This window comes from Elaeis guineensis, chromosome 6, assembly GCF_000442705.2.
Source record: "Elaeis guineensis isolate ETL-2024a chromosome 6, EG11, whole genome shotgun sequence".
Taxonomy (NCBI): domain Eukaryota; kingdom Viridiplantae; phylum Streptophyta; class Magnoliopsida; order Arecales; family Arecaceae; genus Elaeis; species Elaeis guineensis.
Genome location: NC_025998.2, coordinates 110,026,220 through 110,053,948, shown reverse-complemented (window position 1 = coordinate 110,053,948; position 27,729 = coordinate 110,026,220). Strand labels below are relative to the sequence as shown.

The window sequence follows — 27,729 nt, the reverse complement described above, 5'->3', positions numbered from 1 at the left end:
CTTAAAAAATTTTCACTGTTGTTTTAGTAAATATACTGCTCCATATCCACTCTTTATAGAAGAAAAGGAAAAAGGAAAAAGGAAAAAGGATGGGATAATATACACTTGGAATCAGATAATTCTAAACAATCATGATTGATGGAATCACCACCATTGGTCAAATGCTCCTTCCACATAAATAACAAGCATGCACCTCACGTGCCCAGCAGTAGCATATCTTACATCCCCATCCTCGAATTCACCACTAATCCCAAAATAACCCACTTATATTGAAAAACATAGAAGACTGTGAGACCTTTTGAACAAATTACAAGGTCAATGGTGAAAAATTCATTGATTGCTGCACTAGCTCAATAAGCACTCACCAAATGAAAAGACATGAAGCACTAGCATAATGGAAGACAAGTATAGAACAAGAAGTAATGGTACTATGAAGGTCCTGCAGTAAGCAGTTAGGAGTAACAAACTTATACATGTCTTAAAAATAAATGATCCAGAATTGTCACATTTCAACTTAGTTATTAGGCTCAAGATACCATTCATATCTAAATCAAAAAGATGAGTAAATGAATTATAACATAAAACTAATGTGCTGTCATATGTATCTCACAAAATGTTACTTTAAGGATTACACTTTTGAACAAAGAAAGGGGAAAAACTTTTGTACTTCTGCAGTAACATAGAGTATAATATATACATCAAATGCTGCATGTAGACACCCCCAAACACCTTTTTGGCGGCTCCTTCAGTGATCCAAATGCTACATCAAAACTAGGATATCACCAAGAGTCTAACCTGGTCATGCATTCCTAGCAAAATATCCAAAAATCCCAAGTCATCTTTAGGTCAACCTCAGCCAAACCCTGTAGTAGAAATTCCCTAACATGGCTAGGCCTTTTAAAATCAATTTTATTTTATTTAAGCTCCAAACATTCGTTTCAGACAGTTTTACTAATAGCCTGTTTGACTAGATTTGGCCATTGACCAAACCGAATTACAATTTGGTCCAAAATTTACCCACATGTTTTCCTACACACCTACTTTGAGCCCACAAAATTTCAGCTCAATATAAGCTCTCCAAACACATGTTCAGCATCCAAAGTAGGCTAGTTGATCAACACAAAGCCAATATTTACTGACTTTTGAGACTCATAAGTCATAACTGACTCACTAAACCACTTGAGCCATGCCATCGATTCTCTAAAATGAACTTTTTTATGCTTCTCAAAGTCAAATCTTAGCACTCCATAAGCCTTGATCCATGTGAGAGCCATGCAGTCATTCATCATTGGAGTTAAGCCATCCAATCTTAAGAAGGCTCTAAAAGGCCTAAGCTCAGCCACTAAAGCAGCCTCTCACCTATGAAAACCCTCCACTAGAAGAGAATGGATCTTTTGGCCCTTTTGATTTGTTAGAAATCCTTTAACCTAGGAAACCTTTTCCTTCTCCCTCTCCCCTTAGCTCGAAACCTTAGCAATAACCCTGCTGCCATGAATCCTACCAGCACCTTTCCAACTTAGATCTACACTCAATGAAGCCTCCTTAGTCTAAATCTAGCCTCCCACATCTTTCCCAAGCCTAGATCTACATCCTCATACCCATAATTCCTGAGTCCTTGAAGGCAACGGGCCTCGACAAGGATTTCAACAAAAAGGAGACCCCCAAGGGGTCCTCTCCGAGAAAAAGAGCCACTTCATCAATCCAAAGATAGATCTGGTACCCTTTTCCTGTATTTTCTTTTCCAATACAAGTAGCTTCTTTCAATCTCATGCATGGTTTGCCATACCGGTTAGTACCAGTGTGTACTATACTGTGCCGATACAGGAGGCATGCTGACATTCAGGATGCCAAATCGGCCCCTGTATTGGGATACTCATACTATAATAGGTTGGTGCAAGTACAAGGTCCAATACTCAGATGGCAAATCTTGATCTCATGTAATCTCATTGTATCAATGCTCTTACTTAACAAACACATCTATTTCATTTACATGACTAAGACTTGCTAGTAGAGTAGCTTATCTCCTCTTTTTATTTCATTTTTGCTTCAAAATGACCTCGATACACCTTTTCTAGGATATGTAGGGGCAAACTCTGATTACCTAGCCCTAGAGGGACCCTTGGAGGCATAGCATATATAGTCCCTATGCTGTGGGAGCACCTAGATTTGAGCCAATCCTATTCTAGTCTTGGATCTGGGAGGAACGGTATCTAGTCAGCATTCATAAACTATTCCATGCTTGAGAGAGGGGGAGTAAGAGTCCAGCCTATCCAAGACTGGCTAAGGGGTAGCTCCCTTCCCTAGCAATACCCTTGGCCTTGTCCTCTAGTTCCTTCCAGTCCTGTTCCAATTCGTTAGTTTAGGTTTTTCCTATTTTTCTTCCTGGTTAAAAAAATGTGGTTGCTCTATTTCACATTCCGACTGATGGTTGCCCCACTTGAGGGATGTCCCCACTGCCATGTTGCACTATCTGATATTTAAAGATTAACAACTTGTTGCATGAAAAGAATACATATCCCATGGCCCAATCAACAATCCAACATCTGCAAGACTATTTTGTCCAAGATACTGAAGACTAAAAATAAGCAGTAAACAGTTTTAATAATTACATGAAATTCTGCATGTAAAACTATCTATTTTGGTCAAAATTCTGTGTGCACTATCAATGATCTGTCGATCTTGATTCATGACAATTAACATCTTTCAATTTGCAGGAAGTATCATAATTTTTATAGAGAATAGAAATATGACTAAGAATGGGATTGAAGGAGAAATCCAAAGTCAGTCAGCAGCAGAAAGAAAAACCTGGTGATCAGGATTTTGGAATACAAAGCTCCTTGGCCTATTTACATGCATGGTTCCATCAGTTGGATTTAGAAGTCCTGCCAAGAGCTAAACATTCTTGAAATGAGTTAATATACAAACACATGATTGCAAAAATTGCTAAAGAAAGGTTAAAAAAAGTTTAAACTCCTAAAATTTGTGATGGTGTTATATTATTATCATTATGCATATTTGAGTATGAAGTGTCTAAAAGTATACATATAGAGGAAAAATAGATAACAGTAGCTTCTGGCACAGCATTGTGAGTCCTTAGTCCTGAATAAAGAATTACAACAAGAAAAAAGAAATTAATCCTTTGCAAACTAGATCATGTATATGGTCATATAAATGTTTTGCAAATTATAGTTTCATATGATATGAGAGTTCTGCCACTGGTTATTTATCATTTGTTACATATAAACTATAGACACACTGTCACTTTATGCTACCATGGGAATAGGTGGGAGCTGTCATTTGAAGATTCAATTTTTAGTGTCTACATCTTATGTAGTCTGAAAAAATTTATTATCCTAAATGGAAGTTATCTCACCGGTGTTTGTATCTCCAGTTGTTGCATTTGCATAGATTATACCGATTATCTTCTTTTGTTTATTATCCTAAATTGGTGTTTTGGAATTTGAACCAATGTATTATGACTTGAATTTTTAGTTGTTTGTAAGGCACCTCGCTAGGGGTTCGCATAAGTCTTTCATTTTGACTATATTTCATTTTAGGGCCTATTTGGTTAATCCAGCAGGATTGTGCTGGATTTCCTATAGGAATCGGGTCTATAAGCCTACTTAGCCCATTTTCTTCCTAAAGGCCCATCCTAGTCTTAGCCTAAATCCCATCTATGGACCTGTTGGATTAAAGGATCAAAAATAGGGGACCTATGGTGGTCTTTTTTTTCTCCCACAGGATTTGGGCTGGAAAGGGATTGGGTTGATATGGGTCTATTTAAATAGACTGTGTAATCTATTATCCAACAAAAGATCCAGCCCAATACTGCTGGATTTCCCGAACAGGCGCTTAGTTTACAAACTTCCCGAATGCCTTCCAAAACAATTATAATACGAACTTATATATTATAAGTTTCTTGCAAGACATTTGGAAAATTTTCTAAACTAAAAATATAGTAAAAGTGAAAGACTTGTGTGAACCACTAGAGAGGTGGTATATCAGCCTCACTAAAATTACTAAATGGATTTGTTCAGACTCCTCAGTAGGTAGTATTTGTGGCCTCATTTGTAATATCAATAAGGATTCACATGGACACTTGGCCAAGCAATATACATGAACATCAAGGATTTATGTGGCCTCATCTGCATTAGCAAGAAGGATTTTTATTGTAGGGCCTTATTCAGTTAAACAGTCCACCAGTGAGGACTATGCGACGTTGAATTCTGTGTGGCCCCATTTGCAGCAAGAATTTATGTGGCCTCGAGGTATCAATGAAACTTTATAAGAAAATATGGAACCTATGAAATATAAGTGTTTTGAAAATAAATTATGCATTGGCCATTTGATTTTGAAGAAGTATTCAACTTAAGATTTCGCACAAACTATTTGGACTCTTTTCTAAACTTGGGTTCCCCTTTTTGTGATATCTTAATTTCTCAATGAAAACTTTATTCTTGGAATTCCATAAAAACTGATTTTGGTGAATTTTCACTCAAGTCTTCAATTGATAACTTGATCATTTTTTCATTTTGAAGTTATTTGTTTCTTGTAGACCCTTAGATTATTTTGTCATGGTTGGAGTTCACCTACTAAGGTTCGTAACTCACTATATCTTCTATATAATATTCCAGAGGACTAGGAGAAGCACTAGTGGATTTATTCAAAGAAATGTATTCGATATGTTGGAAGTTGCAATTGGATCAAATGATCATTGAAGTGATATTGGCTAAATCCTACTTTGTACCTTTGAGGGTATAATGTTCCATTTGGAAAGTTATCTTTAAGGTTTTAAATGGATTTCTAATACAAGAATCAAGGATCGCAATATATTTTTAGTTATGCTTTTTTTTATCATGTGGGTTTATTAAGAATGTTACACCTCAAATTTGAATTTTAGTAATGTTTGGTTTTGGTGGTTACACGTTGGGTTTTGAGTAAGTTTGGATGTCTGGGTGTGACATAAAATGATGGAGCACTTCCTGAGAAGGAATGACCATGTGTTGTAACTCAAGAAAAGTCATGTTGTTTTATGAACATCCATGAGAAAGTGATAGTACAAATTTGACAAGAACTTTTATTTCTTTATGGACAACTTAAGCACCATTTTTCAAGCTCTAGTAGATGAATTACATATAGCAATGGCTGGGAAAAGTATTCTAGAGAAAATAAACAATCAGAATATCTAACAATCTATTGTTGAAACGTGAAAGAAAGAACTTGGTTAGAACTAGTTGATTAAAATGTTCTAGTCCCCTTGGAACAATGAAACTGGATTTCATCTTTGGAGGTTACTAGTTTAAGCATTTTGAAATTCGCTTGCAATGAAAGAATCACTAAAGGCCCAACATGGGCTCAAAGCTATCAGCAGAACAGCATAGGGAGAGGCTGAATTCTGAAAGTTATTGCATATCTTCACTGAGTATCAAGGAAAAAGAATTAGTAGGTTTGAGATTATATGGAAATACGAGAAACCAAGCCCGGCTATCTTGACACAAACCACCCAATTCGGGGCACACCAAATTGTTCTGGACAGAAACCAAGTTCAGTTTGGAACAAGCCTCAAATCAGCTTGAACCAACCCTAGCCAAGCGGAACCATCTAGCTTTGCTCGGTTCAAGTGGTTCGCTGCCTTTATAACCCCAAGACCGAGCCTGAATCACCTCCCGATCACTCTCCCTCTTTCTCATGTTTGACTAGCTTTAGAGTTTCAACACCATCCACCACCACCCTTATTGCTTCCAATGACCACAGGTACTCACTTCACCCTCTTAGTTTCACTCTCCTGAACATATTGACACTAGCGGCTTTGCCCTCTCTCTTTACTCTCTCTGTCCCCCTCCCTAAGACAACGACCATGGCATCTTTGCCTCCTCTCTCTTTCTCCTCCCTCGATCTCCCTTTGCCCAAGATGACTATTACCCCGATGGCTTCGTCCCTTCTCTTTTCCTCCCTCTCCTTCTCCCTCTCCCTCTTTTCCTCATCCTAGAACCATACCAAATCAATTGCTAACCGGTACGAGCCCCAGTACCAAATAGGCAATCCTTGTGAGGAAGTTTCAAAATTATGTACACGATAAGTGTATTTTGTGAGGTGTAAATCCTTTCATTAACATTTGAGTTCGCTATCTACCGAAAAGTTTAGACTTTGTATCCGGATCATTAACTAGAGCTTCCTACCATGTGTTTTGGGTGTAAAACAATTAAATTCACTTCTATCAAGGGAAAAAAGTAAATTTGATGATGTGGGATTGTGACATCAAATATTTTGGTCATTTAGAAGTATAGTTCACGTTAAATGGTGTGGGCTATCAATTTGGATTTTCTATCATTCACTGGCCAGGGGGAGTTGGGAATTTCCCCTGGTAGGATCTTGAGAGCTCATGTAATAGATAATTGTCTGTGGAGATTTGCCCACCTGTAAATTTTTGGTTAGTTTTTTTGTATGATTTTTTTCTGAGAATATGCCATAAGATTTCCATATCTATATGCTTATCAGCATACAAAATTCATCTCCTACATTCCCCAAATTCCCCACTTATTAGGAAACTAATAATCTGTTAGAAAACTTCTACCTGGTTTCTTTAAAGATTAAAAAGTACTATATGAAACTCGTAATTCAAAGCCAATAGAACCACATGCCTTGTGTAGCCTAGATAATAAGATAAGGAAAATAAAGACATTGGAAGGGATAGGAAGCATGGCTGACTAAGAAGACATCTTTACCTCCATTTTTATACTTTCCTTCACATGTTAAGGATCTTTGTATTTGTCACATGTTTCTGTATAAAAACCTCTACTTAGAACCTTACAAATTAGTATTAAATTAGGCATGCCTATTCTTTTTGCTTGGTGAGTACTTTAAATTTGATGTGTTAAGGGCCAAAGAATTATAGAATGTTTATGCACCTTATTGGTCATTTGTGCACTTCTTATGCATTCAAGCAAATTGACGTACAATGACATGTACGACTATTTGGTTTTTATTTTTGATTTTTCTTTTGAAATAAATTATATATCATGAGTCATCATTGTTGTCCGCCAGCTGATATCCTAGCTCCCTTGCCATCACTAATTCTGATTGCTCATGCAAACATGCAAAGAGCATGTTCTTGAATACATATACTTCTTAAATGCATATACATTTCAGGAAGTTCTAAGACCAATCATAGTCCAGAAATTCTTATTTAGCAACCCTCTCTTTAAGACTGAACCTCACCTTATGAAGAACTAAATGTGATATTTTTGGTTTACCAAACACAATCAACCATTGAAAGGTATCTTTCTTGGAGGAGAAGTCTTAGATTAAGATGAATTAGTCTTCACCACTATCTTTCATGATAAGGTAATGATGGTATAGAGGTCCCATTTTAACAGGTTCATATAGCATAAAGAGGCTGATGGAATCCTAACATTGGATTGACTGCCATTTTATGTTTAAACCCTATTAACTGAAAATTTTATTCTTCATCTTTGATTTCAATGACCATTTTATGTTTAATCCCTGGCCATGAACACATGCATAATCTACATGTAACTGTGGGCGAAGTATGCAAAATTATGCGCAGACTATGTAAAAGGATTAAATGTAAAATGCTAATTGTATAAGAACAAAATGCAAAATACCAATCAAATAGAGGTTATAGCAATCCATGCATAGAAAGATGACCCGTGATCGCATGGGGCCCATGCAGTACATGTGACTGTGCATTGTGCACTTGGAGCCAATGTGATCATAGGCTACATGCGATGCATGGACAATCATGATATACAAACTAGAACTCTTCAGCTCAAGCAAGTATTCCAACTCAAATATGAGAGATTTAGGAGATAAATGATTCGTGATTAAGTTTTCATCAACAAGACATTTTCTAGGCCCACAAGTTACTATCATACTTATGAAAAGTATAAAGCATACTAGTTATGCCCTAACACTATTCCCTTTTTGCTTGCAAATAACCTAATTCCCTGCATAAATCTCTGAATTTGGCCATAGATACAGCAATAGCATAGTGCTATATTGACCCAAGAATTGATTTTGATGAGTACAAAATGTTTGAGTATGATACTAATGATTGTGTGTTCTTAGAAAAGTTAAATTGTTTTATAAGGAGAACAATGAGCTTGAACATTTAACAAAGCATGAAGAAGCTTAAAAGAACAAATTCTAAAGTTAAAAAAATATTTGAAGTATTTTGAAAGCAAAAGAGGATGATTGGATAAAACTACATCATGAAAAATCAAGAAGAAACTAAGAGTCAACCCCTAGATTCAAAGAGTCGACTCTGGCATATATTTTTCAAGTAGCATAGACTAGGAGTCGATCCCTATTTAACTACGAGCTGATTTTCCCAAAAAAGATAGAGAAATATTTCTATGCAACAGTCTTCGAGCCAACTTCTAGTTTACTCGAGTCAACCCCTACTTAGTCTCAAGTCGACTCGACTGCAGCTGATAGTAATAATGGCTAATTCTACAGAAATTCAAGATGTTTTCAAATGGTTTCCAACAGCTAGTTTTTGATTCCTAACGACTAAAAACAGCTAGTTCAGCTTTTTTGGAAGATTTAAAGGCTTTCAAACATAATCAAAAAGAAAAAGACAGAGAGTGGATCTAAGAGAGAAGAAAAGAAAATACTTTTCTTGATGAAGATATTGAATGTTCTTGAGCAAGTCAAAGAGAGAGAAAATAAGTAAAATTAATTGAGTGAGCTTCTAAGAGAATATCCTTAGCAATCATTGAAAAGTCTCTCATTCATTAAAGAGAAGTCAACGCTTCAATGAGCATTCATCATAAACTCTAATCAAGCTTCAACAAGTTTTATTCTTCTTATGCTCTTACTTATTCTTTCTAATTTCTATTGTATATTTTGTTTCTTTACAAATTTTTTGGGATAGAAACTTGTGAGATAAGCTTATCCAAATCCATAATTGAACATTGTATTGATTAAGTCTAAGGATGACTTAGTTGAAAAAATTTTGGTTGATTTCCTATACAAAATCAATTGGATTGTTTGTGAGCTCGCTAAACAATTGGTTGGATTGATTGTGAGTCCAGTTAAAATAATCATGCTATAATTAAGAGGATTATAGTGGAATCCTAAGTAGGAAGACTTGAAAAATGGACGTAGACGCTGGACTTGGCACTGAACCACTATAAATTTATGGTATTTGTATTGTTTGTGCTTGCTTTTATCTTGTACATTAATTTATCACTTATTTTACTATGCATATTTGTTGCTTCCACCGTATACTTAGTTTCTTTAATTGTGCACATACTTGTTATAAGATTGTATCATCTCACCACACTACACATACTCTGAAATTTGTGCACAATAAGTTGTAAAAGTTTTTAAAAAATCCAATTGACCCCCTATCTTGGATTGCTATCTCTGGACAACAATTGATATCAAAGTAGGTGCTCTTTTATTTTTCTTCAGACTAAATCATTTAGACCTCAAAATCAATGACAACTCTTGGAATATTTTTTTGATGAAGAGCACTCTCTTGTAAGACCATCTCTTATTTATAGATTTGATTATATTTACTGAAAAGCTAGAATGAAAATTTTTATCTGCATAATACTATGGTTTGTGGAATATTATAGTTCATGGCCTACACACATCCACTAAAATTATAAATGGAGTTTAAATTTCTAAACATGAAAATAAATAAAATAATAGATTAAAAAAATTAGCTTGAGTAAATGCAAATGCAATGAATGTACTTTATTGTGCTCTTGATAAAAAATAATTTAATAGAATATGTGCATGTTTTTCTGCTAAAAAAAATTGCAATACATTGGAAATAATTTATGAAGGAATTAATGAAATGAAAGAATCAAAATTAGTATGCTAGCACATAAATATAAAATGTTTAAAATAGAATCTTTTGAATCTATTTCTGATATATTTTCAAGATTTATAAATATTATTAATGATTTGAATTTATTGAAAAAATCTTATACTAACATTGATCTCATGAGAAAGATTCTTAGATCTTTGTCTAGATTTTAGAAAGCAAAAGTGACAACAATTCAAGAGATAAAGGATCTAAATCAACTATCTTTAGAGGAGCTCTTGGATTCCCTCATGACCCACGAGCAAACCATAATGAATCAAGAAGAAGAGGATAGCAACAAGAGAAAGAAAGTTTTAGCATTCAAGTCCTTAAATCAGAAAGATAATGTGAAAATTGAAGAATCCAGTGATGAAGGCGAAGACTTATCATTAATCATAAGAAAATTCAAAAGCTTCCTGAAGATAAAGAGAAAGAAGAAGTACGAAAGAAAAAAGAAAGCTTCGACTAGAGAGGAGCCAAGCAAGAAAAAGAAGAAGACAACTTGAAGCAATAGTGAAGATTTAAGCTTCAATAAAGAAAAACAAAAGGTCCATAACTTAGTGCTTTATGGCACAAAAGGATGAGGTACACTCCGAAAGTCCATTGATTTTACTTTTGATGAATTACAAGTTGCATTTTATGAATTGATGAATGATTTGAAAAAGCTAGGATATAAAAATAAAGAGCTTAAAAGAGAAAATCAGATTCTTCCTGAAGAAAAAAAAAGATTTCAAAATGAAAAGAATGATTTGTTAAAAGAAAACATTAAGCTAAAAGAGGAAGTTAATAAACTAAAACCTATAGTAGAAAAATTCATTTTGAGTTCAGAAAAACTATAAACAATTTTGAATGATCAAAGAGTTGTTTTCAATAAAGCCGAACTTGGATTTAATCCTTTAGGAAAACAACAAGTTTTAAAGAATATATTTGTTAAAGCTTCTTTTGAAAATTTTTTAATAACTTATTTCAAATGCAATGAATTAGGGCATAAAGTTTATGATTGTAATATCAAAAAAATAGGTCATACCATACTTAAAAAAAATTTGGTTTCAAAAGAAACCATGTCTACTAATCCCAAAAGACCCAAGAAAATTTGGATATTAAAATTAGACAAATGATTATTTTGCATGTGTGCCTAGCATCCCATGCATCAAGAAGGAGATGGTACTTGAATAGCAGATGCTTGAGGCACATAATGAAAAGATAAATCTCAATTCATCATCCTTGAAGCTAAAGATAGAGAGATGATAACATGTGATGGCAATGGTTAAGAAAAAGTCATTGACATCGGTAATATTATAATCACCTCTTCTATATTGATGCTTGTAGATAGTTTGACATATAATTCAACCTAAATTGAAACAAAATTAACTCTTAAAATTGAATCAATTTATAAATAAGTTATTTAAAACTAAAAGTACGTAATGCTCTTATATATTGTAATGGATTGATTTTGATGAATCCCTTTGTGATACTCTATATGCTTTTTATACACAATGCTTTGATATATGTTATAATGCTATGATACTTACTGAAACTAATCAATATTGTCTTTATATCAGATCTCAACTTTATTTTTATAAAATTTATAATATCATTTGAAACAAATATGATCTAATACTTTGAAACATGTATTTTTATGTTTTATGACTTTAATATATCATGACTCAATTTACAATAACGAATGAGATAAATAGTAAGGAGAAAGAATCAAAAAAAATATATAAGTGGTAAATATAAGGGGGAGCATTAATTGTAAAGATAAAAGAGTAATTGAAAATTTTATTGATGTGGATTATCAGAACAAAAAATAAATAAATTTGAAATTTGCTCTGATATAATTTGTAAAATTTGAAGCTTGCCATTTGCTGGATCCATCATGTGCTTCAATGCTTGCCATTACCTTTTATGATTTTTGCCTTGATTAAATTTCAAATCTCATACTTGTTGTTCTCAACACCAATATGATTGATCTTGAAAAACTTTTGAAAAAACTGAGCAAATAGACTTTTTCAAAAAAAAAAAAAGAAGTAATGTAAGAATTTTTACTTGGTATCCCTAGATTATGTAAAGACTAAATCTTTTGAAAAAAAATTGTATTTGAACTCAAAATACATTGTTGTTTTATATGCTTTAAATTTGATATTTAATGCCTTGTGTTCCCATGCATTAATATTTTGGCAAAAAGGAAAAAGGATAAGTTTTAGATATGATCATACAAGCTTAAATCCTTAAGCTTTTGAAATTAACTATTTTATGAAATCTTGAGTGGAATAAAATTCTGAACCTCTTGATGGATTTTGAAAAAAGAGGAGATTATTTATGAAAAAAAAAGAGACTATCTTTTGAATATTTTTTTAAGAAAATTATCTTTCGAGCTAAAAGTGATATGATTCATTTACTTTAAAATGATTCAATACTCTAATTTTGATTCTTCATGCCTGCATACCTTAATTCCAAAATTGATCTAAAACTTTAATTGATACCATCTTGATTTTGATGATTTTGAAAATAAAACTTTTTGATGTTGTCAAAAAGGGGGAGAGGATAAGTTGAATATATGCTTGAGTTAATCTGAATATTTTTATGATTTGTTCATGAAGTATGTTCTCAATGCATCTAATTGTTTATCTCATGTTAATTATACATAAATTGACATAAATCTTAGAATCACACTATACTTTATTTTGCATATACACAAAGTTTTGTCACCAAAAAAAAGAGGAGATTGTTGACCAAAAGATTGATTTTGATGAGTACAAAACATTTGAGTATGATACTAATAATTGTGTGTTCTTCGAGAAATTAAATTATTTTATAGAAAGCACAATGAGCTTGAATGTTTAAAAAAGCATGAAGAAGCTTAAAAGAACAAATCCTAAAATTAGAGAAATATTTAAAGTATTTTGGAAGCAAAAGAGGATAATTGGATAAAGCTACATCATGAAAAATTAAGAAAAAGAAATTAAGAGTCAACCCATAGACTCAAAAAGTCAACTCTGGCATGCGTTTTTCAAGTGGCATAGATCAGGAGTCGACCTCTATTTAACTACGAAATGACTCTCTCATAAAAGATGGAGAAGTGTTTTTGTGGAATAATCATCGAGCCAACTCCTAATTTACTCGAGTCAACCCCTACTTGATCTCGAGCCAACTCGACTGTTATTTCTAATTTTTGTTATTTCTAATTTTTATTGCATAATTTTTTTTTTGCAAATTTCTTGGGATAGAAACTTGTGGATAGGCTTATCCAAGCCCATTGGACATTATATTGACTAAGTCTAGGGGTAACTTAGTTAGGAAGGTTTTTGTTGATTTCCTATGCAAAATCAACTGGATTAATTATAAGCCTACTAAAACAATCGATTGGATTGATTGTGAGCTTGGTTATTACAATCACACTATAATCAAGAGGATTATAGTCAAATTTCAAAATAGGAAGACTTGAGGAGTAGACGTAGGTGCTTGATTTGGCATCGAACCATTATAAATTTGTGGTGTTGGTATTGCTTGTGCTTGCTTTTGTCTTGTGCATTGATTTATCACTTGTTTTGCTATGCATGTTTGTTGCTTCTACCGTATATTTAGTTTACTTTAGTTGTGCACATACTTGTTATAAGATTGTATCATCTCACCACACTATACATACTCTGCAAGTAATAAAAATTTTTTAAAACCCCAATTCACCCCCCCGGGTTGCTATCTCTGAGCAATATGCTAAAGGGGAAAAACCCAAGTAAAAAAGAAGCAAAGAAAAGGGGTAGGCAAGTAAGATTCTTCCCTTAACCTTCATTCTTTTTTCTATTTCTTCGTTTGTTCCATGAGACCTTATCATTCAAAATTGCTTATCACACTAGAGATCAAATAGTAGGTTCCATCCACTAGACCCCAATTATTGTCTCCTTAGCAAAATACTTTCCTAAAGGGAAGAATCATATCATGTTTGTGATTGCATAAGTTTGTAATGAGTCAGTAATATTGAAGATCAGATAGAAATATCATATATGTGCTTTTATAGAATATGTACAAGTGAGAAAGATTACTAAAATTATTTTAGAGCTTATATTTAAAAAGATGTCTTAAAAGATTTTTTTTTCTTTTTAGCTACCATCTCATTGGCTTCAAAATTATGTACTAAAAATACAATTGAGATGGTAGTAGATTCAATCCCTTGGGCCCCAATTATTGTCTACTAGCAAAATACTTTCCAACAAGAGAGAATCATCAATGCTTGTGTTTGCGATGGCATAAATTGTAATGAATCAGTAATATTTAAGATCACATAGAATTGTTATCTTCATGATTTCATGTGATAGGAAGAAGTGAAAATTTATTTCTAGAATTTTATTTAATAGCCTTCAAATGCACACACGCACGCACGCGCGCACGCACACGCGCGCGCGCGCGCACACGCATGCATGCATGCATGTATATATACATATATATATATACATATATATATACATATATATATACATATATATATATGTATATATATATATACATATACATATATATATGTATATACATATATACATCTATATACATATATATAGATATATGTATATACATATATGCATATATATGTGTGTGCGCGCGCGCGCGCGCACATATATACATGTATACATACATACATACATATACATACATACATACATATATATATATACATACATACATACATATATATATATACATATATATATGTATATATATATGTATATATATATATTTATATATATGTATATGTATATATGTATATATGTATATATATATAGATATATAGATATATACATATATACATATATACATATATATATACATATATACATATATACATGTGTTGGTGCAAAAATCCGCCGGCGTCGGAGAAGCTAGAGTCGAGGGAGTCGCGGTCGCCGCCGGGACCTGCAAAAAAAGTCTAAACCGGAGTTGGGGGTGCTCCGGCAAGACCCTCCGACGCTCAAGTCAGTTCTCTGCCTCAACAAGAATGGAGTGCTCGAACGAAAATTTTTTAGCAGAGTTTTGAGATAGAGATTAGAGCTTAAGGAATAACGTATCTGGGGGTCCCTTTTTATAGGTGGAGGGCGTAACAGATTGACAGCGATGTCTGCAGCCACCTGGTAATAGGCCGTTCGGGACCATGAGGAGTTTGTTACGGAGAGTAGTGGAGTGGAGTCGTGGCCATCACCGTGGCCTGCCACGTGGAGCCTGCTGTGGAGAGTGGGGTGATGTCCGTTGTCGTGACTCGCTAGAGCATGATGGAGCCGCGTGGGATCCGTTACAGGAAGTGGAGCAGAGTCGTGGTCATTACTGTGGCCTGTCAGGGAGTCCAGGCCTGTCCGCCGAAGCTCGATTGGGGTGTCTGGTGGAGAGATGATTCTCCGTCTAAGAGGAGCTCGGATGTTGCTGGCGAGCCTTCTACCGTTGGGTGCCTTGGGTGCTAGTGCTGCAGGCGAAGGTCATCTGCTGTAGAAGCTCGGTCAAGGGCTTTCTGTGGACGAAGCTCGGTTTCATGCAGAATCCGGTAGAAGGTCGACCGGCAGTGGATGTCGGATGGCGCTGGAGAGGTTCACCCGCTGGAGGAGTCCGGCTGCTGGAGTCCGTGTGTCGTAGGAGTTCGTCCGGAATCTGTCCGCTACAGAAGTTCGATCGGAGTCCGATTCCCGTAGAAGTCCGGATGGAGATCATTTATGAAGGAAGCTCGGTCGAAGCCTGCCTGCAATAGAAGTTCGGAGGAAATTCGTTCACAATAGAAACTCAGGTGGAGGCTTACAGTAGAAATCTGACGTGGACCGCTCGTAGTAGAGATTCGAAGTAGACCGCTTGTTGTGGTAGCTCGGAGTAGACCGCTTGTAGTAGAAGTTCGAAGTAGACCGCTTGTAGTAGAAGTTCGGAGTAGACCGCTTGTAGTAGAAGTTCGAAGTAGATCGCTTGTGATGGGAGCTCGGAGTCCGACCCTTGTCGGAATTCGGATGGGGCCTACCTGCAATAGGAGCTCAGGGCTGAAGTCTGGCTCCCGTAGGGGCTCGGACGAGGTCTACCAGTAGTAGGAGTTCGGGGAAGGAGTCCGGCTCCCGTAGGAGCTCGGACGAAGTCCGGAAGGCAATCGACCGCTGTAGAAACTTGGATGAAGTCCGTCCGTCGTGGAGATCTGCTGTTGGGAAAGTTCGGCCACTTACGAACTGACAAAGTTCTGGAAGAAATTCGGATTGGAGTCGATCGAATCCTGTTGGAAAAAAATCTGGAATAGGTCCGGAGAACGATTGACCCTTGTAGGAGGTCGGCCGACAGTAGAACCCCGAGAGCATTTGGAGCAGCCTGATAGACGACTGAAGAAGCTCATCGTTGGAGAAGTCCGGGAGATGCGGCAGGGGTTCGTCCGTCGGGGGAACCCGGTCGACACTTGCGGAAGAAGCTGTGGGAGTTTATCCGTCAGCAGAACTTGAAAATGTTGCGAAAGCTCAACCGTCGGAGAGGTTCGGAAATATTTCGCCCAAGGTCGGACGCCGGCAGAGTCCCGGGAGGGTCACTCCCGACCCGAACTTCGGCTGGGGGGTATTTTATACCCAACACCAGTCTCCCTACTTCCGAGTTCGAGCTTCGAATGAAGGAAGTATAGAGAAGTTTTTACAGCCGAAGTGGCCCCCTTGAATTCTGCACACGACCGCCCTCAGAAATCCTAACATTTAATGTGCGCATGCCGGAATCTTTTTCTAATTAGGGTAATTCGAAGAGACTTTTCGAAATTCTCGTTGGAGCGCAGTCCCAAGTACCACACCATAATGGTTCCGCCAGCAGTCAACCATACGCCACGATGAGTGGGACACGTGGCGGGCATTGGTCGGCCTAGGGATATCCGCCGCCATGACTGTGCCAGGCCCCGTCGCTTATTTAAACCCCCTCCTTCCCTCCAGGGACTTCATTTCGCCTGAGAGTCCAGACGGCGCCTTTCTTTTACCTGAGAGTTCTGCCGTCCATCGGCGCCCTTTTCGACCCTAAGCATTCTTTGCGTCAATGCTCGCCATCTCCGCCGACTCCCCGCCTTCGTCGGGCCAATCTAGGTTGGTCCCAAACCTCTCTTGTCATCGCTGTTGTTCCTTCCTCTTCTTGCTTTGTTTGTTCAGCTTCCGAGGGTTTATTCGCAATCTCTCCCGATCTTTCGGGATTTCCTTCTTTCTTTTCCCTTGCTGCAGGCACGGATGTAGGAGTTGCCCGAGCGGCCTTCGCCGTCGACGTCCCTTACGACCCCGAGCCTTCAGTCCTCCGAGCCCCTTCGAGGAGTTCTCCCGTCGGGGCTTCTGCCCCGGAGGTCGGTCTCGAGGGGATGCTACGGATCAAGAGTAGGAGAGGGGAAATAGTGGCCCACAAGTTCAGCGGCTGCCGAGCCGCCACTGAAGGCTCCCACAGCTTCGAAGGGGACTCGAGGGAGAATTCCTTCAACAACAGGGATTTAATAACGAAACTAGCCGGTGAGTGCGTCCTGCACGAGAATTTTGTAGTTGAACGGGACGACACCGATCAAGGGGGTAGAGTTGCCGTCATAAGCTGTGGCGGGTTTCTTGACGTCGTCGAGGTCGAGGGACCAGAGGTGGTTGGCGCTGACGGCGGAACAGTAGAACTTGTTGCGGGGGCGGTGGAAGTAGCGCATGCTGACCTCGTCGAAGTACCCAGGATGGTAGTTGTCGGAGAGAACACGATGGTGGTGCATGCCTCCGGCGTTACCGCGGCCTCCGGGGTACTTTCGGTTCTTCCTGATGCAGGTCGTCGTTGCCGCTGCCGTCGCCGCCGCCGCCCCTTGAGTTCTATCCCCCCCCTTTCCCCCTAGGGTTAGGATCTCGGCAATGGGGCGGAACGAGGCGGGGAGCGAGAGTCGATGGGTTCGTCACATGTACTGGGAAATACTGAGAAAGATGGAACTGGAAGGAGAAGTCGAAAGCTTGAAGCGGTCTCTAATGTATTCTTTTCAGGTCTTGTAGTATTGTTCTTCTTTCCTTGGCCTTCAGGGCTTTGTAACGTATACCTTGTTAATCGAGAATGAAAAGGAGATTTTTTGTTACCTTGCCTGTGCGTTGTGTTGAATTGTCGTCCGCCGGACTTCTTTCATTTTTTGTCTCGTTCGATGTCGATGTCGTCCGAAGGTTCCTTGTTCATTTTTGTATTAGGTCGTCGTTACCAAATTTCTTGTGTCTTTCGATTTGTTCGACATCGACATCGTTTGAAGGTTTCTAGCCGTTGTCGCGTTGATTTGCTTTTTCGTTCATGACCGTAGATCTCTCTTTCTCTTTCTCCTTCTTCATGGAGACGAGGTCCTTTGTGTCTTTGGTGTAGTTTGGCTTCCATTTTTCACTGGTGTAATCCGCCGCTTTTCCTTCACATCTCCCTCCTCTTTTTAAGCAAGGATTCTCCCTAGCTTTTTACGGGGTCGCGGGAGCGTAAAAGGGCCATCGAGAAGGTTCTCTTTTTTCTTATCAGATCTCGAATGACCGGATCTTAGTTAGTGTCAGGACGATATTCTTCCCCTATTTCTGATGTAGTCGATTTCAGCTCAGGTTAGGACGAGGTTCTCCTTCTGTTCCTAACAGGGCTGTCGGGGCACATATGGGCATTGCAGGACCTCTCCTCTTATTCGGTCTAAGGGTAACCGGGCCTTCGACTTTGCTCATGTTAGGGCGAGGTTCTCCTCCTGTCCCTAACAGGACTGTGGGGGCACATATGGGCGTTGCAGGGCCTCTCCCCTCATCCGGTCTAAGGAGAACCGGGCCTTCGACTTTGCTCATGTTAGGGCGAGGTTCTCCTCCTGTCCCTAACAGGCTGTGGGGGCACATATGGGCGTTGCAGGGCCTCTCCCCCCATCCGGTCTAAGGAGAACCGGGCCTTCGACTTTGCTCATGTTAGGGCGAGGTTCTCCTCCTGTCCCTAACAGGACTGTGGGGGCACATATGGGCGTTGCAGGACCTCTCCCCCCATCTGGTCTAAGGAGAATCGGGCCTTCGACTTTGCTCATGTTAGGGCGAGGTTCTCCTCCTGTCCCTAACATGGCTGTGGGGGCACATAAGGATATTGTAGGGCCTCTCCCCTCATCCGATCTAAAGAGGACCGGGCCTTCGATTGTGTCGAGACGGAGCTCTCCTCCCATTCCTGACACGGTTGTGGGGGCACATAAGGACCGTTATATGGGCCTCGCCCCCAGTCCGATCTTAAAATAACCGGACTTTCAACTTTGCCCATGTTAGGACAAGGTTCTCCTCCTGTTCCTAACACGGCTTTGTTTCCGTTGTCTGAAGGGGTTATCCCCTGTCGTTACGAGTCCATGCCAAAAGGGAAAGATATGCAAATCTGAAAGGAATCTTGATTTAAAGCAAAGTCGTTCGTAATACATTTACCGATTTTTCAAATCTCATGGCTGTAGAAGGTCTGCTCCCCGTCAAGGTCCTCCAGAGATGGAGTTGATGATCCCAATTGGAGGCCGATCTCCGGGCTGCTCTTCCCTCCTCGGCGGCTCAGGTTGTGGCAGGGCCCTTGACCGATCCTCTCTACCCTCAGGCCGGCGTCGGATGAACCTGTCGAGCCGACCTCGTTTGATGAGCTCCTCGATCTCGTCTCGGAGTTGAATGCATTCCTCTGTGTCGTGGCCGTGGTCACGATGGTAGAAGCAGAACTTGTTAGGATTGCGCTTCCCGAGGTGTGTGCGCATCCTTTCTGGCCTTGAGAGCTGCTCTCTGACCTCCATCAGCACCTGGATTTTCGACGCGTTGAGGGGGGCATAGCTGCGGAATCTTCCTAGGGGAGAGCCCCGCCGAACCCTGCGGTCTGGGCTTCTCTGCCTGCATGCTCGGGGAGGAGTCTGGACGCGCTTGTACCCGGAAGGAGTCCGAGAACGTGGCCGGGCTTCATTCGGGCCTCTTTCAACTGCGGGCTTGCCGGAGTCACCCGCCTGCCGCTCCTTCATGGCTTCCTCGTCCTTCAGCTTGAAGGCTTCCTCCGCTCGGACATATCCTTCGGCCCGAGCCAGCAGATCGGCAAAGTCTCTAGGATACTTCTTTTCCAAGGAGAAGAGGAGGTCATTCTTTTGAAGGCCGCTCTTTAAGGCGGCCATTGCAACCGATTGGTCCAGGTTCCGGACCTCTAGGGCGGCAGCATTGAAGCGGTTGACGTAAGCTTAGATGGACTCTCCCTCCTTTTGCTTGATGTTGATGAGAGACTCCGAACCTCGCCGGGGATGCCGGCTGCTGACGAAATAAGCCACGAACTGGTGACTCATTTGGTCAAAGGAGAAGATTGTACCCGGCTTCAATGCCGAGTACCAATTCTTTGCTACTCCCTTCAAGGTAGATGGGAAAGCTCGACACAAGATGGCGTCTGGCGCGTCATGGAGCAGCATCATGGTCCGGAAGGCCTCCAGGTGGTCAACCGGATCCGAGGTCCCGTCGTAGCTCTCGAATTGGGAGAGCTTGAAGTTCGACGGGATCGGTTCATGCATGATCATTTGAGAGAAAGGAGGGTCAGTGCAGATGTCCTCACTGTAAGCAGTGGGAGCGCGGTGGAGCTCTTCGATCCGCCGGTTCATCTCCTGGAGTCTCTGATCCAGGAGGTCCCCTCGACTGCGGGCCTCGAGGGTTTTCTGGTGGAGCAGAGGCAGGGACTCTTCGGGGGTTGAATCATGATCGGATGGAGGACTCTCTGCCTTCTATTTTTCTTTTCTGGGGAAGACAGGGCGGCTGGCCCAAGTGGCCCGCCCGGTCGTCGGATTCTGGAACTCCGACGACACTCTTTCCAGCCGCACTGATGCCTGCGGCTGCTGCGGGTGCTGCTGTATGGCCTGCACTGCTTCGGTGAGGCCTCTGATCTGTTGAACCAGCAGGTCAAACTGCTCCATGCCGACCGCCGTCGCCGGAGGAGGAGGAGCCTGAAAAACTGGAGATGAGGCCGGGGCTTGCGGGGCTCGCTGAGATCTGGCCGCGGAGGCCATTGACCGCCTGTAGATGCCCTTCGGGGAGGCATCAGGTGGAGATCAGGCAGGCAACCGGAGGAGATGTCGGAGAAGATGACCGAAGGCGGTCCCGCTGAGCGCTCCTTTAAGAACAAGGGTACTGCGAAGACACAGGCCCTTCCTCTAGCGCCAATCCTGTTGGTGCAAAAATCCGCCGGCATCGGAGAAGCTGGAGTCGAGGGAGTCGCGGTCGCCGTCGGGACCTGCAAAGAAAGTCTAAACTGGAGTTGGGGATGCTCTGGCAAGACCCTCCGACGCTCAAGTCAGTTCTCTACCTCAACAAGAATGGAGTGCTCGAAAGAAAATTTTTTAGCAGAGTTTTGAGATAGAGATTAGAGCTTAAGGAATAACGTATCTGGGGGTCCCTTTTTATAGACGGAGAGCATAACAGATTGACGGCGATGTCTGCAGCCGCCTGGTAGTGGGCCGTTCGGGGCCATGAGTTTGTTACGGAGAGTAATGGAGTGGAGTCGTGGCCATCACCGTGGCCTGCCACATGGAGCCTGCTGTGGAGAGTGGGGTGATGTCCGTTGTCGTGACTCGCCAGAGCATGATGGAGCCGCGTGGGATCCGTTACAAGAAGTGGAGCAGAGTCGTGGCCATTACTGTGGCCTGCCAGGGAGTCCAGGCCTGTCGGTCGAAGCTCGGTTGGGGTGTCTGGTGGAGAGAGGTGATTCTCCATCTAAGAGGAGCTCGGATGTTGCTGGCGAGCCCTCTACCATTGGGTGCCTTGGGCATTAGTGCTGCAAGCGAAGGTCATCTGCTGTAGAAGCTCGATCAGGGGCTTTCTGTGGACGAAGCTCGGTTTCATGCAGAATCCGGTAGAAGGTCGACTGGCAGTGGATGTCGGATGGTGCTGGAGAGGTTCATCCGCTGGAGGGGTCCGGCTGCTGGAGTCCGTGTGTCGTAGGAGTTCATCTGGAATCTGTCCGCTACAGAAGTTCGATCGGAGTTCGGTTCCCACAGAAGTCCGGATGGGGATCATTTGTGGAGGAAGCTCGACCGAAGCCTGCCTGCAATAGAAGTTCGGAGAAAATTCGTTCACAATAGAAGCTCAGGTGGAGGCTTACAGTAGAAATCTGACGTGGACCGCTCGTAGTAGAGATTCGAAGTAGACCGCTTGTTATGGTAGCTCGGAGTAGACCGCTTGTAGTAGAAGTTCAAAGTAGACCGCTTGTAGTAGTTCGGAGTAGACCGCTTGTAGTAGAAGTTCGGAGTAGATCGCTTGTGGTGGGGGCTCGGAGTCCGACCCTTGTCAGAATTCGGATGGGGCCTACCTGCAATAGGAGCTCAGGGCTGAAGTTCGGCTCCCGTAGGGGCTCGGACGAGGTCTACCAGCAGTAGGAGTTCAAGGAAGGAGTCCGGCTCCCGTAGGAGCTCGGACGAAGTCCGGAAGGCGGTCGACCGCCGTAGAAATTTGGATGGAGTCCGTCCGTCGTGGAGATCTGCTGTTGGAAAAGTTCGGCCACTTACGAACTGACGAAGTTCTGGAAGAAATTCGGATTAGAGTCGATCAAATCCTGTTGGGAAAAAATCTGGAATAGGTCCGGAGAACGATTGACCCTTGTAGGAGGTCGGCCGATAGTAGAATCTCGAGAGCATTTGGAGCAGCCTAATAGACGACTGAAGAAGCTCATCGTTGGAGAAGTCTGGGAGATGCGGCAGGGGTTCGTCCGTCAGGGGAACCCGATCGACACTTGCGGAAGAAGCTGTGGGAGTTTATCCGTCAGCAGAACTTGAGAATATTGCGGAAGCTCAACTGCCGGAGAGGTTCGGAAATATGTCGCCCAAGGTCGGACGCCGGCAGAGTCCCGGGAGGATCACTCCCGACCCGAACTTCGGCTGGAGGGGTATTTTATACCCAACAACATGTATATGTATATGTATATGTACGCACACACATATATATGTGTGTGTGTGTATACATATATATATATATGTGTGTGTGTGTGTGTATGTTGTATGTATATGTTTTCTATCTATCATCTAATCGACTCAATGATATGTGATCATATGGATTTAATATTTGCCACATTAGGAATATTATGCATGAAAATTTCAACAAGCCACATCTAAAGAAGCAGTTATATGATATCTTTTTATTGTTAGTGCCCTTTAGAAGCCAAATCCAACCCTTCACCCATCCTTCATATCGAATCTTCCCTTCCCCATTCCTAGTTTCTTTTGATTTCATAATGTTATATTTCTTATGAAGAAAAAAAGAGTGTCATTATCTTCTGCTCTATCAATCTAGTAGGTCTCAACTTACCCATGCATTTTTTATGAAAGTTACTAATTTGGGTTTGCACATATTTTACATGGGTTTTCAAAATATTATCAATACCTTGGTGATTAGAAAAATAATTTTGATCCATGCAAAGTTGCCTTTCTTCAATGCTCATCTAATAAATGCAATTATAAAAAACAGTTCTCATCTCTTAACTACTTTCTAGTCTAATACGTCTTATGCCTAAAACATTAGAAGACCTAGTTATTTCCAAATAAGGCATGTCTCATCTAAGGAGTCTTATTGCAATATTATCCCATTGATTATCATTGACAAAATATGTTTAATAAAGTAGGTTAGGTGCAACAAGATATTTGATTTGTTGCGTTTACCTACTGCACTATCTTGAGGCATGACAGCTATTTGTGCAAATTGGAGAGGTCCAATCTGTAAATCATTTCGACGTATACCAAGTATAATGTCCCTTCCATTGCCTCTTATCATGTCTCTTCCATCTCAATGGGACTATGAAAATATTTTAATCATTCCATTTTACAATGATTTCATCTTTCGAAAAAGAGAATCTTCCAATTATACTCCTTGATAACTATTAACATCCTATTACCTAGAAAAAGGATGACACCAGCAAGAGCTTTCATAAATTTACTTTGAATTCTAACATGGTTTATTCTTTTGCTTTTTAGTGTTGTAAGAACATTAAATAGGGGCCTCTTTTTTATTCTATGCAATATTTCCTATTTATAAATCAAAATATATTCCTTTTTGGTGTTTGTTATCTTGTGGAAGAGTTCTTTATGTTTTTTGTGGTTCAACAAATCTTTCGTCATTTTAATAGCAATCATGTAGTGTTTTAAAACTTCACTATTATTTTTTGAAAAAACATGGCTTCTATGAAACAAACACCCTAACTGTAATATTTTTTTAACAGGACCCATGTAGTGCTTTTATGGTTTTTTTTGGAAAAAAGGCTCTAATTATATTCTATATAGCAGAAGTTCTTAGTGTTTGGTTAGTGGATGGATTCATGAGAATGAGCCACATAACACCATATATGCATTATCCTTTTTTTTCATTCTTCTAAATGTTCCCATATTTCATTATGAGTTCATTACATAATTATGGAGTAAATGCTTCATGGGCAATTTCATATCATCACCAGTTTATAGGCAAAGAAGAAAATACTATACATAAAGACAGACTGAGTAGTCTATAACGGCAACACTTGCGGTGCTCTTTGAACCCAACTTTTTTAGAAGAGAGAGAGAGAGAGAGAGAGAATCCATTAATACAACGAACCAACAAAAATTCGAATCAGCTAGCAATCATAATAAAGCAACAAAATACTGATCCTCTAACAAAATTTGATTATATATTATTCAATTTTTAGGAGAAAACTAAGGGGGAGGTGTTGGAATACCTTGAGAAGGGTGGACTTGCCGCAGCCGTTGGGCCCAAGAAGCATCCAGAGCTGCCCCGGGTGGACGCAGAGCGAGCAATTCTTTAATATATGGACGAGCTTGCCCTCCGGCCTCGTGGAGATGGAGAACCTCAGATTGCGCGCCTCGATGGCCGGAGAGGCGGCGATGGCCGGAGTAGAGCGAGAGGCACGGAGAAGCGGCCGCGCCTTCGAGGGATACGGAAAAGGGGCGAGGGAAGAGCTCGTCGCCAGATGGGGCGACATCAGAAGACACGGGGGGGGGTGTGAACGAGCCGGCTGGCCTCCAAATAATAAGAACCAGTAGAACACCCGTGCGATGCACGGGGTAACCACATATATATATATATATATATATATATATATATATATAGTTACACCAGTATATATAAAAATTAAAATAAATATAAAAAAATAAAATATAAATAATAGATCAATAAAAGGGAGGAATCTTCAACAGCCTCACATGATGCCAAATTCCCAGCAAAGCACTTTCATAGCTATTTTTATAGTTGGTTTAGGATTCAACCGTTTCTTCAAATATTTCTTAAAAGTAAAGTTTAGGACTTGAAATATAGAAAGGAAAAAGTTAAGAATAGTCTTAGAGAATTATAAAAAATATATATAGAAAATCACATCTCCTATGGTTAACACATAAAGATTAACATAAAACGAAGAAAATAAAATATTCTTACACTCTCTCAACAAATTCATAATTAACATAGTAAGATTAGAATTTAACAAAATAAATAGTAAAAAAGATTACTCTTCTATCAGGAAGAGAGATAACAGAACTCATATATAACATTCATCGACAAAATGTTATTAATGCACGAATAATCTTCTAATTCTTGCTTAAAGAAGTAATAATATAATAATGGACATAAAAGAAGAGTCAAGTCACAATTCAAGTGAAAGAAAAATTAACCTTGGTAGGGAACTATGTGATAACATTAATAGTGCTTATATTTTTGATAGGGAACTATGTGATAACCTGCTCATAAACATCACCATAATTTTTTTAATGCATTCTAGAGATTTGTTTATTTTATTTTTTGCTTTAATAATTGAGAGTTATTTTTTTATTTATAGAATAATTACAGAAGAAAACAAAAGAAAAGGAGTCAGCTTTGTATTTCAATCTATTTAATTTTTGTACATCTTGAAAGTTATATACTAATATAAATATTGTATATAAAGAAAATACAGCTCTTACAATCTCTAAAATCATGCAAATTGCAATAACATGATAGTATGGGATCAAACAAAAATACAGTTCTCATAATCTCTTAAAATTATGCACATCATACTAACATGGTAACATAGTATCAAAGGAAATTAAAGCTCTTACAACTCATAAAATCATGCAAATCATGCTAACATTTATTAATAATAATGAATTAATGGTTAATTTATCAAAAAATATATTAATATTTTTTTTGTAAAAAAAATAAAGATACCAAAACGAATCTGATGATATTCAATGCAAATTTACTCTTACAATCTCTAAAATCATGCAAATTGCACTAACATGATAGTATGGGATCAAACGAAAATATTGTTCTCATAATCTCTTAAAATTATGGACATCATGCTAACATGGTAACATAGCATCAAAGGAAATTACAGCTCTCATAACTTATAAAATCATGCAAATCATACTAACATTTATTATTAATAATGAATTAATGGTTAATTTATCAAAAAATATGTTAATATTTTTTTTGCAAAGAAAAAAATAAAGATGCCAAAATAAATCTAATGATATTCAGCACAAATTTATTAGCAAACATATAGTTACTTTCCGTACAACCAAAAGCGACTCACTGCCACCCACCATGTGGAGCCTATTGATTCATCTGACCCATTTGATGGCACGATAACAAACATTGTTATTCCTCTGAAAAGGGAGAGAGAAAGAATTTTCGTCATAAGTTGTTATAAAATTTTTTGCTCATGCCTCGAATAACTCAAAGATAAGGCTACTTTCATCCATAAAAATTAAAAAAAAAAAAGGAGAGGAGTTTCATATTTTAAATAAAATAATTCTATGCTTTTTGTTGGATAGTTGTTTAATAAGAATTAACCCAAAAAACTCTTTCTGAAGATGAGTTGTTGGATAGTTGTTTAATAAGAATTAATCCAACTCCTGCGGTGAGGCTCAAGGTTTCTTCGCTCATCCCCTTCTTGCTGAATCTAGCATTAGGTCTTTTCTTTCTCCTCTTCCGCGTGGTGTCGTGGCAGTGCATAAGAGAATTGTGAGGGCGTGATCTGGGAATGTGAACGGCATCGTCGGAGTAGTCATGGTAGCGGGGAGTTGAGGGGCCGGCCCTCTCTCCATCATTTGGGGAGAAAAGCGAGTGCAAGATCGAGCCTTTTTTTTTTAAAAGCCATGTGTCATGCAACTGTTTAACCACGTGTCGAATGGAGATGCCTTAACGCAATTGCTCTATTTATATATATATATATATAATAGATAATAGAAACTCAAATAGCAATAAAGAAGAATAGACAGGGGGCTTATATATAGCACATCTTTATCATTTCTTATTTCAAAAAATTTGGCTCTACTCTGTTATGTTTGGAATGTAATGACATCATCTGCTATAATTATTCTTTTAAAAATATGGCTTCAATAAGTAATATTTATCTATGGCATCTCTGGTACAAATCAATGCTTTACAGGTATTTACCATTTACCATTATAAACCAATTACTTTAGAGGCACAAAGATTTTATTCTACAGCCCAAATACTAAACACCTAGAATGTCACTTGTCAAACACTCAGAATGTCAGTTGTCAAAAGGTCATGAATGCCCCTTGTTAAACACTCAGAATGCTCAAAAGAATACCAATCTGATCTTTCTCTTTATATATTATATTAGATAATGGATATAAAAACTAGAAGTGATATTTTTTCTTTTTTGGCAGATCGATTAGTGTTGCTCTTTGAATAGATTTTGATGATCATAAAATATTTAAGGAGGTTACTAATGATTTTGGCTTGAAAAAAGATTTATTATATTTCAAGAGTAAAATCATAATTTTATCAAGTTCTGATTCGAAAGTCTCAAGAGCAAGAACAAAAAATTTGTGATCTATTGAAGGTAATTTCATACTTTTTGGATGGATATGTTGAAAGAAATTCAAGTTTAAAAAAGTAGGTCGACCCTCTAGGTCGACTCCTGTCAAAAGGGGCTGAACGGCACGTCAT

The 27,729-nt window shown here is 39.2% G+C and overlaps 1 protein-coding gene across 4 annotated transcripts in view; it reads right to left on the bottom strand.

The window, feature by feature from the left end:
- Positions 1-24,820, bottom strand: part of LOC105046733 (ABC transporter I family member 10) — a 62,069-nt gene extending 37,249 nt beyond the window's left edge. For 2 of the 4 annotated variants that reach the window (XM_073259612.1, XM_073259613.1), the window contains exons 1-2: positions 24,497-24,819; positions 2,806-2,892 (exon numbers count right to left, since the gene is read on the bottom strand). In XM_073259612.1, coding sequence (XP_073115713.1) covers positions 2,806-2,892; positions 24,497-24,760 — 351 coding nt within the window. In that variant the 5' untranslated portion in view covers positions 24,761-24,819. Of the gene's footprint in view, positions 1-2,805; positions 2,893-24,496 lie in introns of all 4 variants that reach the window. The other 2 variants (XM_073259610.1, XM_073259609.1) reach the window with 2 other exon arrangements.
- Between the last annotated feature and the right edge of the window lie 2,909 nt (positions 24,821-27,729).